We start from the raw sequence: 17,913 nt of genomic DNA, 5'->3' as shown, positions 1-17,913 counted from the left end.
CACTTATTGCAAATAATGTTGAGTCGACACTTTATTTCTAGCATATCATAACATTAAACCAGAAAAGAGCTCATTATTTAGTTTGGTCAACTGAAAATAGAGAAGTGATAGCTTATTTACTGTTGCTGAAAAATGGTAATGTTAAATACAGTCAAGTGACACCTGAAATTCATTGACATCTACGGCTGGATTTGCATGAAAACCTTTAAGCATAAAAGTGGGGGGAAGGGAAAGTATGTCAGAGTTAGCCCATACATTACTGCAAATATATCCAGTGACCGATTTAAGAAATACAGTTACAAAATAATTCAGGTAAGACCCACTATTTTAACTGTCAGAGGACAGCATTAGCTGAAAACGTATGTCAAAAGACCACGTGAGGGTCACTTGCAACAGAATCTGAAATTATATTTTAAAATATGCCAAGAATTTCTTAAACAGATGAAGAATACTGCCTTAATCCCAAAATATATAGATTTTGCATATTGTAAATCAGAGCATATGGCTCTCCTTACAGCTCCAAGACAAAAACTGAATGTGAAGATATCTACTTGTCTACCCACATCTTCCGAATAACCTTTAGGATCAGCAGCTGAAAGAAGAGGAATTCTTTTTTCACAACCAGGAAAAAGAATAAGTTTCTTTAAACTGCTGTCCCGTGTACTTTGTAATAGATAATTAGTAACATCAAACTTATGAAAATTAGGTTCCTCCTCTGAAGCTACCATGACATCAACTCATACAATGACATCCATGAAAGAAGAAATCCCTGAAATCAAGGTCCTGTAACAAAAACATTATCAACACTCCCAACATCTTTTCACACTTCACTTCCACACTTTGATCTGTACAAATCTTACAGGCAATCTGCAAATCAAAGCACGTTTTGCACAGTAAAAATTACTACTTTATGTAAATGTCTACTATTAAGTGATGAAATGGCCTACTTCTTTTTAGAGACTTCATTTTATGTTTTAGTTAAAATATGGTGGATTTTATTTCTTTTGAACAACCCTCCCTACAAAAGTTTTCCCGTTACTTTCCACTTCACCAATGAACTTGTCACTGCCTCAAGTGTCACTTCTGATGTTACAGAGCAAATCTTATTTAATCTGTAAGTGTATCAAAGGGAATGCTGCTGGTTTACTCAAACGGGGTTTCAAGGGCATTTCACCCATTGCCACTGGATGAGAAAGAGCTTCTGTGCCTGGGTAGATCTGGCAAGCCTTATGCATAAGCTGAGATTCAGGAAGAAAAACAAATTTCTCTGAGCAAGACATATCAATATAGACGGATGCCAACTTAACACCCCTCCCCCCCCCCCTTTAAAATTAGAAAGTCATGTAACATACCTCAATCTGCATCTTTAGATGAGTCTTGAAGTTTGAGAGGAGGGTAAGAAATATGGAAAGTGAAAGTTCAAAAACTTCTGGAACCGATGAGACTCCATTTTTTGACAGTGCAACACAAAGATACTGCTTAATAGCATTAATGAACATCTCATTTGTCCTGAAGACAGGTCCTGCATTTTGCAGAATGGACAGAAGCAACTGCAATGAAAGAATCTTTGATCGCAGTTCATGAGATCTGGAAAAAAATAACATAGCGTACATCAGCCCAAGGTAAATCATAAAACAAACAAACAAACATTCTTTTGAGAAATCAATACACCACAATGACTTTTTATGTGGGACACTCATGAAATACTCACGAATTTTTAAAAAAAAGGCATAGAAAGAGTCATGAAAAGATGATTTTTTTTTTTCGGTTAAGCTGGTGACCCGTCAGCCAAGAGGGTGGACAAGAATAACCTTTTCCAGTTACTGTTTCCTACCACTACTACCAAGCCCCTCTTCTGTAGCACAGCACACCTATTAACAGTGACAACAGCAGGCAACGTTGTCCTTTCTTAGTCAAAGGATGAAGGGAGTACTTTTTTTCCCCTCTTTTAATAGAGTATGGAAGATCCCATATAAAAGATCCATCCTATCTACAGAATCCTGAGTACTGAAAGGTGAGAAGTGACTTTAGAAATTCATTCTCCTCCTTTATTTTCACCAGCATGGGAAGAGAGCTGAAGGACAATAAAGACAACAGCTGTAACTGCCTGACCTACTTCCTCCCAGCACTGACATCTCTTTCCTCTAAATGTGGTATTTTACATTATGTATCAGTCACTGGCCCCATCCCACTCCAAGAGCAGCTAGGATGCATAACGTGCCTATTTTAAGTCTGGCATTAGCAAAATCAGGCAACTGTAGTGTAGTCAAGAGCTCCACGGTAACACCATGCTTCATTACAAACTGAAAAAAAGCTAGATTTCGTGTCAGAACAGAGCTACTATTTATGGTAAAAACAACAAAAAACATGTAGAGGACGGAAATCTGTATCTATGAAAATATAATGCAATTTAAATAGCATTCTGGGAGAAAGTTTTCTTTCCTCAGACTCCCAAAGCTCCTTCCCACTTCTGATCATCTCAAAAAAAGTATAGACAGAAATGGTTTTCCCAACAAGACAGCCCAGCTTTTGTTGAACAACCACGCACTGACAGAGGACAGTTATGAAACGTGAGGAACAATGAAAGGACATTTTTCAAATAGTACAGCCCAGATATGGTAAGGATCTCTTCTCGCCACACGTCACACACACAATACTTCGTTATTTGCTGTATTCTGCAAAAATACCAGCTTAATTAAAAAGGCTAAAATAAAAGTTCAAATTCGTAACAAATATCTTATGAATAAACTCGATGGTTCCTGCACACTGGCAAACAAAGTGGGCTGGAAAAACAATCACTTTGCCACCATTTCAAACTCCTAAAATATAATCCCAAACTTAAATTTCTTGTCTGAAGACACTTCAGAGTAGCCAGTCAAAGTAAGTGAGGAACTTGCTCCTCCCGTTCCTCCTAATGACCCCAGAGTCGAAGTAAAAGCCCCAAAACAGCTCTCAGTATTTCTTCACAAAAATGCCTGTCTTCAGGCACTGCACAACTGCATATTGCCATATATAACACTCTCCTTTGATGCAAAAAGGTTTTATTTTTGTGTGACATTGCATTAATAGTACAGACAGCACACAACCATGCCTTGCTTTGCTATTAATTCTAAGAATTTAAGTAGAAAGAGAATTTAAAATGTAAATGAAATATTAAATATTGACCGTTTCCAGCAAGTGGCAACTTATAACCCAAGTCTTAATTTGTTGGCCTTATCAGTTCTGTTGGGATGTTTAAACCCACTTAACTTAAAACAAGTTTAAGGACTGAAATCTAATACACAAAACTTCATGAAAATTTCCCCCATCTTATTTTATTGTAGGGAAAAAGGAGACAACGACATCAAGCAAGTTCCCAAGGAGCTCAATCTTGATCTCAACTCTCAGCCTTTTGCTTTTGCACTAAAGTTCCATGTCCAATTAAATAAAATTTTAAAATATTTTCGTTAAACACTTCATGGCTAATTTCACTGTCAAGAGGCAGACTTTTTTTTTTTTAAAAAAGAAAAGTTCTGTAGATATCCTATGCCTCCTTTTCCAATTACAGCATCTTTGTAATAGTTCAAAAAAACCATCAATGCCTCAGAAGCACAGCAAAATTCTAGACGCTTCTCCAACACAGGACATCTTTGAATGTCTTTGCAGATAATTCCTGTTGTCCTAAACATCATTTCCTCCATTTTGTTCTAGATGGAGAGCATAATCACGTCTATTATGAACATCAAGACTCCACGGATTCAGATGAGATGCTCCAAGTACCTTATTAGCTATTGCTGCCCTTCCAGGGGGAGCTAATCCATTAAAGCCTTTTATATCTGGACATTCTTAGTGTCAGAGAACTGACTAAACCCACGGGATTTTCATGGCACTTCCTGGAAGACAAATTCTCAAATGATAGTGAGGAAAAACCTCACGTTTCAATCTTCGCTCCTGAACGTCCTGACTTTCCACAGTGCATCAGTAGATAACAGTTTGAAAAAGGTTCTAGACTGACCCTTTAAAACCCTTTCTACTGTATTATATTTTTCAGGTTACTAAACCACATTGATATTGGTGATTAAGCTAAGCTGTCCTAAAGTTACCTAATTTAGAAGTTAGACCCTGGAACAGTAAACGTGACTTTATTTTAAAGGATTTTGGGCCTTTCATCACTGCTCATCTCACAGTTTTAGTATCTTCGGAACAAAAAAGGAATCTTCTTGAAAATTATTAGTAAGTTTTTCTAATGTGCAGAACAAAAGAGGCATATGGATTCCATACGACATCAGAAAAGCAAAGTTCATTTCCACCAGACACTATAATACTGGCACCCAACCACAGAGGAAAATATATATATATATATATATATTTGTTTGTTTGTTTGTTTGTTTAGCAGCAAACAATTCTCTAAGCCAAACTGAAAACAGAGTATCTTAACTCAAAGGGCAAGATTTTCAAACCAGGTAGATACAGACTTCATTTGCAAAACATTTGTGTTTTGGTTAAGGCAGCTGCCAAGTGTCCAACCTGAGCTAGAGAACAGAACGGACCACACCACCAACTTGTCATAGCCAGTACCAGCTGAATGCAAAGAGATTTTATTAAGATGAAGTACAGCTGGGTACATGTACTGGATAGCCAACATGTAAGAGAAAAGAACTTGCGGAGCATAAGTGACTATGGCTATAAACATATGTATTACCTAAAAGCAGAGAAATGATAGCTGAGACCTAAACCAACTTGAGACCTTCTTTACAGACCCTGCTGAAAATCATTATACAGAGGAACTAGGAAGAACACGATGTACTTACAGGCAGTGAAGGCATTATTAAGAAACTTCTAGAGAACAGATGGGTAATAGCAGATGCTTTCATTTCGCATACAAAAAATGTATTAGAACACAGAAAGTACCTTTTCAAAGTTTCTTTAACCATACTATTATTCTCTCAATAACTGGGGAGCCTCAAAAACATTTAAAATAATTTATTTTTATTTTCAAATTTAAAAAAGGTTTATTATGAGAATTCTTAATTCTACTTACTTTGGATCTGGCGGTCCATCTGACAGGGGCTTCATGGAAAGTTTACACAGTGACCTGAATACAAGGAAGGCATCCTTTTGTAAAATGTGGGAAAACTTAGCACCAGGTGTAGGTCCTGAAGAATTTCCAGATTCCTAAAGAAGTTAACATATTTCAGTATTCCATTTTGCATTAGCAGGGTGTGTAGGGAAATCCCCACCTCCTAGCAACAAGAAGTTAAGATATTATACAAATATAACCAGTTCACTATAGATTTATGGTCTCAAGACTAAATTAAAACAGAAAAGAATTCTGCAGTCCAGTTAAAATGAATAAACTCCCTAATAAAATTTCCTATCTTGATAAAAATACAGAATTACATTAAGACTGTCATGAAGCTTTATGGGTCAAGTTTAAATAAGACAACTTGCAAGGGAACTGCCTTCAGTCATTTTCAGTAGATAACTAGTTTAAGAAAAATGACTGACATTCCAATAGAATGCAAGCAGTTACATATCTGTGGCAACATACATCTGGCAATACTATTGTATGATATATTGCTCTATGTTCATGCCATTTGGTATCATTGTTCCTTACATCAGCAAAATGCTTAATGTTAATCTTACGCTCATATGGCATGCATGACTGTTGCTTTTCAAGCTTGCAATCTATTATCCCCAAACATAGTTATTCAGTACTTTGGTAGCAGAGACCCTCTGTCAGTTGATACTGTGCATATGCTGTTATCTGATACCACAGAAGTAGTGTGTTCTCATTTCTTTTTTCTTAATGGAAATCAAACCTTATCAGACAAAGCTTTTTATCCAGAATCATAGCAGTACAGCATGCTATGGGCTTGAAAATTATATTTATCATGTGAAAAAAAGCATGTGAAAATTATACAAGTATGTCTATAACAGGTTACACTCTTTACTAAATGTGTATTTGAATGCTAGTTTTATTGTTTCTTAGGAGCGTCTTGAAAAACCTAAGAGTTCTCTAATCTTGAAACACTTCTAACACTGCAGCTAAAAATATGGTAGTCAGGAGAAAAAAAAAGCCATCACATACAAATATTTATTTAAAAAAAATAAATTTATATATTGCACTAAAATAAAATAATGTTTAGAACACCACAATACTTGAACTCATCTGAGTAATTTATTTTATGGACTTATATCAAACATTCTCTGCGCAAGTGTTGTGCAATTCTTAAAATATTTTACTCTTTTTCAGTATTTCCTAATTTATACCTGCCTGTACCTGAGTATCATTGGAAGAGACAGACAATCTGTCATCTGGTAAAGATGGTGTATAAGCAACAGAAATTGGAGTCCCTGGAATTCCATTTGCCTGAATGTTTTCACTGTCACTGCCGTCCTCTAATGTTACAATCGTGCCATCACCACTTGCACTTTCAGCGGTCCCTTCTATATCTAGCAGAAAGAAAACAAAATTATAACAAGGGTTAAGTAAGAATGCAAGGTAAAAAGAGCTTAAATCAAATGTTTAAATACAAAAACTAGCAGAAGCAAAAGTATCATAAGGAGGAGCTGAAGGTGGAATTTATATGGCTTTATATAACTAAAAAAGATCTAAATAATGAAAATTATGATCAAAAACAACTCAGAACTTTACATTGCCAGGTTCACTATTCTAACAAGTTTCCTACAAGTATGAGGAAAGAAAAAGTCACAGATTATATATATACAATTCTCAACAAACTCAAAATTTAATGCTTCACTGCTACTACAAAGACGGGCCCATTTTTGAAGAGATTATGCAGGAACGAAATAGAAAAATAAAACAAGCTAGATTTTTTTTTTAAACAACATTCGTCTTCAGTATAGAAAGTGTAAATTAATGCATGAAATCTTGCCCATTTTATTGCTAAATAACACCCAGCTAAGGTCAGACAACTGAAAGTATTTTCTTCAGCATATAAATATTATATAAACAATGATGTATTTTAAATATTCATGTTAAAATAATCTTTAATGTCAAGATTCATACTGCAGTCATATATTAATGTAATACCTCCAGCTACTATGTTCACCATTTCTTGTACAATACTTTCCACAATTTCTTGCGCCTTCTCTTCACAATCATTGCTTTCACCATCATACGTTCCTCCATCAGCTTTAGAAAGATCTTAAAAAAAATGAAATACTGAGAAATTAATAAATTAAGGAAATATTTTACTTGCATTTAATACTTAAAAATTCAATTACAAATCTACTAATAGAAGAGTATACATTAAAAATACAACAACATAGTGTCTGGATGTTTTGAAAACAATATTTGTAGAGCACAAACATTCCAATGTTTAACTTGTAAATGGTAATTAATACACAGGCCTATGCCAACAAAAGACAAATACATCCATTTTGTATTTTTACCTACATTAAACACCAAAAGCTGCTGGCTTTGAGATGTTATTTTCTTAACATTTCATAACATCATCACAACTTTCATAACGTCACACAGGTGCAAAGAGGCATCTTTGCTACAAGAGTATGAGAGCCTAAGATTAAAGGATACCTGTGATAAAGCTTAACAGTGATAACAAGTTCTACACTCAGTTATTAAAAAATATCTATATGCCTGACTCCAGGCTTGGGAGGTGAAAAAAGACAGTCCTCAGCCTTTCTTTTTACAGACCTTTTCCCTCCCTCCATAAAACAGAAATACACACTGATTACTTTCTGCTGCTGTGGCTTGGTCGGCTTCTGTCTGTTCATTTTCAGCACTAGAAATATCAGATCCATTTTCTGCCTCTAAATCTTCTTGAAGGTTCTTGTCCACATCATTTGTGTTGTGGTCAAGCTCTCTCTCATGTTCTTTAGACAGCTGATCAGTCTGTGTTGGAATATGTCTCAACTGAGGTGACTCAGGCTCATGATGGCTTACTGGAGACTGCTGTAAATGGTGTTGCTGTCTGTGTCTTTCCTTTTCCATCTGTTTGGCTTCCTGAAGCTACAAATACATTGCAATTACACAAAAAATTTATCATCAAAACAAAACAATGAGCTATATACACACTGCATATGTTATTTAATAAACATGGAATCTCTATAGGCTGTGCTTAAACATTGCCTTCATAAACCTGTAATAGTTTAAGCACACGTATCATTTGTGTTATTATGAAAAAATATAATATCACAGGCTTAGTCTTTGCAAGAGGGCTGCTTCCCAACTATGCACATTTACACTTACTGTATCTTCACTACGTATAATGGATGACAAAAGTACATCTAGTATAGGAAGAAGAGTTGTCTGCCTGTCCAACAAGGAAGTTCAGTCAGGAGATTTAACAATATACAAGGCTTGTATGGAGAAACATAAAGGGCAATTTCTTATTTTTGTTTTTTAAAGCTCTCACTAAGAGAAACACATAGGAAAACTTAAGATTCATTTTCTCCTATCCTGCAAACCTCTGGTGTTAAGGGAAAAAATAGAAGTAGCAAACTGACTGAACATACAGAAAAAAAAAAAAGAAAAAAAACAGGAGTTAAAAGTGAGAAGAAGGGCTGCACTTCCACAGGACTTCAGAAGACAGATCCTTAGAAAGAAACTGTCATGCCAAAAAAAAAAAAAAAGACAAAGGCTATTTTGAATTTCATGATTTCTCACACTGGAATCCCTGGAAAGAGAAGAGAATATGTAATTTGTCTAACAGGCTAAGACAACAGTTACTGAAGTCAAACCAAAGCTGGGTGTCCTTTGAGGTGATGCTCTAATGACTGGCTTTCTATCCCTGCAGAGACCAGTGTTTACCAAAAGTTTTGTAACTGTTTATACTGTCATTTTGGCTAGCGTGATCTCAGCTCTTTACTCTTCCATTTAAAGCTTTCTATGATATATCTTTTGGGGTGCCCTGAGTAGATACTGCCTTTCAAGTTACAGCTTAAATAATTCCTTCCACCCTTTGGCAGCTATCATATTAAAAAAGTTGCCCAGAGCACGCAGAACAAGCAGAACAGCTTATCAGCTTGCATAAAGACTAGACTTACAGTCCAGCAAAAACAAAGACTGCCAGTGTAGGATAATAATAATCCTTTTCTTTAATGAGTTGGTTAAAAAGACAGCAACTACACTGATTTCCCAAAGTACTCGTGTAACTGGATGGCTTTTGCCATTACTTATCGTAAATATATCATAAATCTCTGAGTGTGATGGCATTGTGTTCCAATAAGCAGTTGCTTCTGAGAGGGAGTCAAGTACAAGCTTCGATCCACTACATAATCTTAAAGAAAACTTACGAGTTTGTAACAGTACAGCAGAATTACTTCTACAACTAGCTAAGAATTCAAGCAGCTTTCCAATCTGAACATCCACTTTTGTTGTTCTTGTTTTTTAACAGGAATAAGGACAATCACTTTGCCTTATTGATCTTTATTATGAGCAGCGGAAGCCACAAGCCATGTTGGTGGTATTCCTGCTGACCACTCATTACAGCAATTTCAGCGACACAAGTATCTGTAAGTGACTGCTCCACATTAAAGCATTAAAAAAAAGTAAGTGATTACACGACTTGGAAGGGTTCTGTCTTTTACTTTTTGTTGTATTTGTTTTAATTATGAATTACTTCTTCAGTGTTTATCATCACAACAATTGAGTATCTCACTAACACTAAATTATTCTATATGCAGTGTTAAGCAGGTAGTGTGGCACTTCTTGACAGCCTGAGAACAGAAACTGAAGCCAAATACATCCATTAAATGTAGAGGCCCACTTTCAGAATTTCAAATCCTATACAACACCCCAAACACATTTCATACGTATTTCAGATAGCAAAACGCAAAAAGAATAAGATAAGATATTTGATTCTTTTTCAAAGCTACATTAGTTAGGAAAGCCCAGAAGCTTTAATAATAATGACGAAATAATTATTAAATTATTATAAAAAAATAATAATGACAAAACAAATTTCTCAAGGCGGTTTGCTTTTAGGATCTATTTTCTACATAAAAATACTGAGATACTCACTGCTTGATTTTCCATACGTGCAAATATGACATTCAGCATTTGCGTTAGAGTGGCCTTGGCTGTGGTTTGATTTATGAGATTTTTGCTTGCTAGGTAGATATTGTAACATGTTCTTACAGCTTGCAGCACTGTTCCTTCGTGGATTTCTATGTGTTGAGATGTTACTGCAGTGAGCAAAGCCTAAATAAACAAACATATATTTTCCAGTCAAAGAAATAGTCTGCAAAGCCTAAATAAACAAACATATGTATTTTCCAGTCAAAACTTTACTGTCAATGAAATAGTCTGCAAATGAATAAATGTCAGTTTTGGATTAGTTTTTAAATATAAATAAGTACATATCTTTAGCTGTAATTTAATTAAGTTTTTCAAAGATTTTTTTAGCCATATCAGAACATCATACATACCAGTTATGTTAACATATGCTAAGCAGAGTGTTTTAATCAGTGTATATAGGAAATGTGTTTCATAGCATGTAACAGCAGTAAGTAACCAATGGAGTTATCAGGTGGCTAATAAAAGCTACCCTAGAATTTTCTAAACACAGAACGTGAATGACAGACTACCTGTGAAAACACAGAAAGCCATCCAAATGGTCCAAAAGTTTTACAAATAAATGTAAATCTGAAGAACAGAGATTAAGTATATGATTAGGCAGTTACGAGAGGCACAAGCACACCTTCTAAACATTCTTTTTGGGTATGTCAGAATATTGTATTGCTTTCTCTGTAGAAACTCACTTCCTTCTTTCCACTTGAGCTAGTATCTGCTTCTTTTTTACTTTACAAAAAATACGCAAATGTGCTCCTGAAAGATCAAGTAATAAAGAATTAAAGAACACTTGTGAGGTAGAGGTAGGCTGGACTGAAGAGCAGAAATAGAGGCAGGTAAAGCTGAGGACTAGGTGCAAAGACACTGTCAGAAGAGTGTGTTGGAAAGCCTAAGGAAAGGGGAAGAGATTGTTTGCAACAGCACAATCATGTACGCTGATCACTGTACTCCAGTAGAAGGTGCCAGAAAACTGGGAAGAGTTTTATCCACTGTTAATGACAGTTAATGATTACATGGGATGTTTAGGGAAGGTAAGACTGGAAGCACCAGAAAGCCTGTATATTGAAAAGGCGTTTTTAAAGTTAAACTTTAATCGAAGTTAAAAACAAAAATTATTTGAAGTGCTGTTTAATTTACTCATCAACCCATGCCTAGTTCCACTTACAGAATCTCTTACAGCATCGTCAGCATCCCCGTCCACAAATGGTACCAACAAGTGGACCGAGAGCACCCATCTCTGACTCAAACACTTTAAAAATCAGAGACCCATCTCGCTGAGCTGCCACTCTGACTGCTGCTCCTGGATAACCAGACTGCTGCAGGTCCCTTCTTATTCTACCTGTGGTGCCACAGTTCTCTCATCTGTGGAGACACATAGATGGGTGACTGTGCTTACTGTTCTTATTGGAGAAAATACATTGTTATCTGCATGACCGTTAAACTGCATCTCATGCTACCATCTACAAACTAGTAGTACCTAAATGCCACTAGAAAACTTTTCTTTAAATTAATAAAGAAATAAAAACAAAAAAACAACACCCAACCAACTAACATGAAGGTATCACACGGGCGGACAAACTGTAGACAACTGTTTCATAAATGACCTGAAGTCTCCCATCACTGATACTATTTTTCCTCCCAAAGTCCAGTTTATATGTCACTGACTGACCTTCTAAAAACCAGGAAGTGGTAAACTGAAATTCACAGCACCATCCTGAATTCTGACCCTCTCTGTGCAACAATTCAGTATCTCCACAGAACTTTCAACACCCCGCTTCTGCTACTGGAAAGCATAATTTAGGGAGGACGACATATAAAAGCTGTAACAAAATCCAGTGCCACCAAAATAAAATCCGCTGCCAAAACCTATTTATATATTTATAATATTCACCACCTGTCTCTTCCCCTCTCCCCCCATATATTCTATACTGCCCTAGCACACCTACTGCTATGTATTGTATTTTCCCTATCTTTCATTAAGTACTTTGTACTGTTCCACTTCTCCCTTATTTCTAGGAGTTTCTGGTGGCTTCATGAGACTCACATACTGAGATACTGAGTTAAAACATGCTGAATCCCATTCTTTATACTTGCACGTCTCTTCTGTTCAGGTAACATACCTACATCCTCTATGTTACAGTACTGTCACACTCCCAAATTTATCCCCAAAGCTCCTCGTATCAGTCACGGCTCTGCTAACCTCTCCAACTCCCCCCTACACGTGGCTGACCTGCAGGCAGGTAGCTCCCAGCGACTAGATCCTGTACTCTCCCACCTGGCTGGAAAGGCTGCACGCCCGTGGGTATTTTAGCACTCTGCTTTTTAAAGTTGTGTGTATCACTGAATGAAAAGTCCTGAGAGGTCAAAACAGACAGCTCCGTAAAACTTTAATTAATAATTCTGAAAGAGGAGTAACCTTGAAGAACTTTGTCTATACTAGTTTTTAAAAAGTAAAATTGGCAACTCTTGAGAGGACAAGCTAAACAAGTGGGGTTTAGGTAAACATAAACAGACAGCTCTGCTCTTCCCCCCCCCCCCCCCCCTTTACCAAAGCACTACTACAATCAGAAAGCCACAAGCAACAAACAGCTTGTAGTTGTCATCCTTGTTAAACTCAGGTGATGAACGATTTGCTATTTGAAAGCCCAGTTTTAGCTTGCATTGCAGTTCACTGGAGTCTTCGTTTTTTTGTCTTTTAATAATAGGAGATAATGCTTACTAGTAGAAAAAGTTGACCAGGCTACAGATGGATTATGTGCTGTTTTAGTTGGCTCAACAGCCTGAATTTTATAAGTTTCTTCAGTATGTGTGTTATTGACTACTAGAGCTTGGTTCTTTCCATGCCACCTGCTAAGGAGGTGTGGAGGCAAGAAAGGTACGTACATACAGGCACTTTCCTCCTGACAGTCCAACATAGTACCACAAATTCACTGAATAACTCCGTCTTCCATGCTGAGAAATCAGTCTTACCAGCAGGGACTCTCCTTGCAGATACCTATTAGTGAGCTCAACATGCCTACAAGAGGTCCTGACGGCCGCTCCTCTGGCTTTCTTTCCTGCTCAGGCACTTGAGAAAACGAACCCTAATGACTACCATACGTAATTGTAAACTGATAAGCATTTTTAACTTTGATCTTTCATTAAGGGTTCAACTCGATGTCATGCCCTACATAACGTCTCCTCATTCTGTGTCACAGATAAGCACACCCTTACTGATGTGACAACTAACCCTGAGAAACCACAGGCTACAGTCAGGAGCAGCAGTACTGCTCCTCTGAAACCCATCAGCTCATCTGTTAAAATACTAATCCTTCCCTTCCTCACTTATCAGTTTTCATCAGATTACTCTCTGACCTTTCTCTGTGGCCAAACAGCTACTAGATCCAACACAGAGAGGGAGACAGGGGTTCCGATGAGTAAAGACAATCACTGTAGCAACAGTCCCCAGTTCGGCGGGATTATACAAAATCTCAAATTGCGACGTGGTGATGTAGGTCCTTGAGAAGCGGAACAACAAAAGGTCTGCTTTTCTCCCAACCATACCCTTACTGCTTACTTTGCAACAGGCATGAAGCCACCTCTGCCATTTTAATGACAATATATTAATACAATTAAAAATAATAATAAACTAAACCAAAACACCCATCCCCCTTCCTTTTCTGGTGGCGTATTTTTGTTTTGTTGTGTTTTAAAGTGAGTTTAATTGGTTTAACGTATTAAATGCATGTCTGAACAAGGGATGAGGTAGGGCAAGGGCAACAGCTGGGAGCAAAACCTGAACAGAAAAATGCCTCTCTACAGGGGTCACAACAGCAAGCTCCTCGGTGGGCTCTGCTGACCTGGAGTTGCAGCATTAGGTTGCTCTTTTCTAGCAAGGTAAAGATTTGCAACCAAGTTCCCATTCCTTCTGGACACACTTAGCTTTACCTGCTTTCATTCAACTATTGTCAGTGTATGCTAAGGAGAGATGATTAAAAAAAATGCATACTTTACTGCATTACTCCCTTTTGCTCTTCTGTAGGCATAGATGAAATCTTTGTACACAGGCTGTTAGCACTACCTCATTATTCTTCAGATCCTTCCATAAAAACTTTCTTTGTCACAAAGCCTGCAAAAATACCTACAGCAATCAAGCTCTCATTGTCCTGAGATTACAGGCTATCATCCTGACTGTGAGATCGTTTCCTTATGCTTTCCTTCCAATTGTTCACACCTATTGTTCTGTGCTTGATACAGACCCGATTGTTTTGTGCCTCTACCTAGCTCACAGCAACAAAGCTTGTTTATTTTTATGAACAACCGTCAGGTGGGTTTGGAAAAGGAAAAAAATCTTCAGGATCATTTGAGTTACAAATTACCATATTTTTGTGACATCCATGTTGCTTTTTCCTTCAGCCTGGAGCACGTTTGCATATTTAGTGCATTTAATATTATGTAAAACGAGTATATTAGAACAGTACAGGAAGTACTGTGATTTGTGATGCAGAACTAACTTAGTTTAAAAGGTAAACAAAATTAACATTCTCTATTAAAAAAACATCCAGCATCTATCTGCACCTGTAAACTTTTCATTCCTTTCACACTGAATACTCTGCAAGAACAGAATGGTTATGGTAAAAGACACAACCAGGAGAAGTGATTTAAGAACACACAAGAGGCAGGTACACCTACATACATACTGCTAGAAAGCTTCGTTTTCAACTGAGCTCATTCTTTTTGTCCTCTCAGCTAACTATGTTATCTTTGGAAGATTTATGACACTGTATAGCAGTCATCTGATCAGCACAGACCTTCTTGGGGTAAGATACCATAATTCAGTTGTCTGGGGACTCTCAAGCACTGGAGACAGAACATAAAACACAACGGCCCTAATGCTTCTCTGTAGTGGATTGGCCACTGGAACCACATCATTCAGTTTTCTTTGAGAAAGGCTATAGGGTTATTTTTAACTATAAATAAATACATTTTTGAAAAGAGCATTATCTTTTTTTTTTTTTTTTTTAAATACCCAATACTCTACTTAAAGTCCAAACATTAATTTATAAAGAAATGATGTGTTACTAGGGACTGACTTTTGGAGAAACACAGGAGACAGAAGTACTTAAACAACAGAGCAGCAAATGCATTGAACAACCTTCAAGGATAAACCACTTTTCAACATGAACGACACCAAAATCACACAGAACGCAGTGTTTGTCCAAGCCACATTTTCTTTGTGAGGAAATAAGATGATGTCCTGCTTTACCATTTCCAAATTACTCAATCATATACGTTACACATTCACCATAGCGTTACAGAACTGTTTTACCTAACCTTGTTTACCAACTTTGAAAGTTGGTAAGTTAAGGAGATACACTGCGAAGATGTGAAAAATAGAAAAACACAGTGCTTACTTCCAGAATGTTTTCACAGTCAAGACAGTGATTTAAAATCGGAGTTGTATCCTAGATTCTACACCAGATTCCAGTAATAATGGATTCTTAGTTAACATCTAGTATTTAATTAAAACTATTTTTTTTCCACTTAAGATTAATCTTAAAAAATAATCCACCATTCACAAGCATGCAACCAGCTGCCAGTCTGGAAACACATGAAGGATTAGGACTGTGAGGATTAGGACTGTGAGGACTGCAAAAGAACAGGAGAACTATGTGCTAGTAGGAGTCCTGTGGAAGAGGATATAAAGAATGTAAAATAAATACTTTATAAAGTAAATGAAGAGTATAAAGTTCTATTTGGTTTTACCACTGGAAGGTTGGCTGTTCAAAATGAACTAGAATCAATGTATGTTCCAAAACAGAAGTATTTCATGTCCAACCAAGTGTAATCCTCTAAAAAGCGGAACTACAAACCTGCAGGACAGCATTTGCAGGTTAGGTAACCAGTCCTAGCCCTGAACTTCACATGGATGCCTAAAAATACAAAGAATCCAGAACGAACCCTCCTACATCATTATTTTGATTCTTAAATCCTTCAATAACCCACAGGTTCTTTTAAACTCAGAAGGAAAAATTAAACTTTCTATAACCTTTTTATAGGAAATAATGACCACACAACTACAGGATACTGCAGATGAGTAAGTTATTTTGTTAGCATTTCACACTACTGGAACACAACAGGATACTGAACTGAGAAGTTTTTCTAAGGGTCTTCTGAAATCTGCTTTCACACAAATTTCTTTTTTCTTAGTTCTTTCAAACCTATAACCATTCTCCTTATTCCTCAGAATTAGTCAGTGTTTACAGTTTTCCCATTCTGTAAGCCAGGCATGAGTTGTTCTTTATTTTTGGTTAGTTTCAAAAGGCTGTTTGTGTGGTCAATGTTTGATTCAACTTTTCTTCCTCTACTGATACTGGCCAATAGAGAGCATGACTACCGGGACTGACCTTACGGTTTACAGCACATGGAGGACTCAATAAGCAGTCACTCAAGTAACATTCGATTTTTCAAATTTCAGATATCAAGCAAACAAATATTTTTTTCTTTGCCAAACATGAGCAAGTTAAGCTGGGAGAGTATCTAGATAATAACAAATACTTGCTATACAGCACGCCAAGCAAAGAGAACACTTGTGAGCACAGCTGATCTCATGTCCCATCCTCTTCCCCACCCCTATTCTTTTTGTACAACTTATTTTTTGTCATACGTAGTAGTTATTCAGGAACAGTAAGGCCAGACAGAAACACAACTTCAGCTGAAACCTCTGCATGTGTCAGGAAGAAGTTTATGGACACAAACCACAAATACCATAGCAGCCCCAGCAAAACAAGCCTGAAGGCAGGTATGTTTGAAGCCACCTCTCTTCCTTGAACCTAATTTTAATAAACACCTTCCAATTGTTATTAATACCTTCCAAGTGTCAAACACCTTCCATAATGTCATTGCACTAGCCTAATTTTTTGCTTTCCTTCTGCTCCTGGCAATCCTCACCCTTACAGCTGAAAAAGCATTTACGTAGCTTGACATCAAAATTACATCAGATCAAGCTAAACTACAGGAGGAAGGAAGGGGAAAAGGCCAATTTCCCAGTGTGGCTCATCACGGAGTTTGCAGATGAAGAACGAGGGGATTAGAGATGAGAACAGATGAGCAGAAACAGGCAGATAAGGTAAGCTGCCCACCCACCGTCAAGGCTACCGTCAGACGTAACTCTAAGCTTAGATACCTACACTGAGACAAGCTACATTCCTCAGCAGGATTGTTTCCTTGCAGGTCAGCAGAAAGGTATTTCAGAATGCCTAAGCTGCTCTGGTTGCTGGGAACATGCTTACGATGACTCTGCCACTAGAAAGCCATCCAGAAACTGACAAATAGCTCCAGGTGTGAACTCTTACCCAGCCTTGGCTCACAGACCTTGGGTGGATGGCAGCACACCACGTAAGGGCTGTCTATTCAGCATGCAGAACCAAGATAATCAATCCCCCAGGGAGGAAGGTGCTGGAGTGATCAGCGTTCTGATTTTACAGTGGTGCAGGTGATGTAGCTGCCACACAGACACACTGCTCATGTTACGAATAATATTTTGGGAGTGCCAGTGCAGAAAGTGGGAGACCCAGATCCTCCACCTTCTATCTCCCTGTTGGAATTAAACTTTTTCAGAGAACATACTACTTGCCACGTTTTAAAAGGCGTGTGATCCATCCTTTAAATCATACTGGAGAAGCTGGGTCCACAGCCTGGAACTAAAGAGTTATGAAGCCTAATACAATATGATTGACTATTAGGTTTCATTACTGCTCATGGAGGAAGTCAAAAGCTCCAGTCTTCACTAAGATAATTTATTTTGATGCTTTTTATAGTGTACAATCACTGGACAAACCTGGAGCCAAAGCAAGACTCTGCAGCTTGCCAGGAATTCCAACATACTTGGAATA

General features: G+C 37.3%; 1 protein-coding gene across 2 annotated transcripts in view; it reads right to left on the bottom strand.

The window, feature by feature from the left end:
- ARFGEF1 (ARF guanine nucleotide exchange factor 1) overlaps window positions 1-17,913 on the bottom strand; it is a 92,289-nt gene that overhangs the window by 37,790 nt on the left and 36,586 nt on the right. The window contains exons 5-10 of one of the 2 annotated variants that reach the window (XM_083824153.1): window positions 9,989-10,168; window positions 7,702-7,975; window positions 7,037-7,150; window positions 6,257-6,435; window positions 5,021-5,154; window positions 1,353-1,587 (exon numbers count right to left, since the gene is read on the bottom strand). In XM_083824153.1, the coding sequence (XP_083680279.1) occupies window positions 1,353-1,587; window positions 5,021-5,154; window positions 6,257-6,435; window positions 7,037-7,150; window positions 7,702-7,975; window positions 9,989-10,168 (1,116 nt within the window). The remainder of the gene's footprint in view (window positions 1-1,352; window positions 1,588-5,020; window positions 5,155-6,256; window positions 6,436-7,036; window positions 7,151-7,701; window positions 7,976-9,988; window positions 10,169-17,913) is intronic. The other variant, XM_083824154.1, reaches the window with a different exon arrangement.

This window comes from Anser anser (genome assembly GCF_964211835.1).
Source record: "Anser anser genome assembly, chromosome: 2".
In the NCBI taxonomy this organism is placed as follows: Eukaryota; Metazoa; Chordata; class Aves; order Anseriformes; family Anatidae; genus Anser; species Anser anser.
This window is presented reverse-complemented; position numbering and strand designations above follow the sequence as displayed.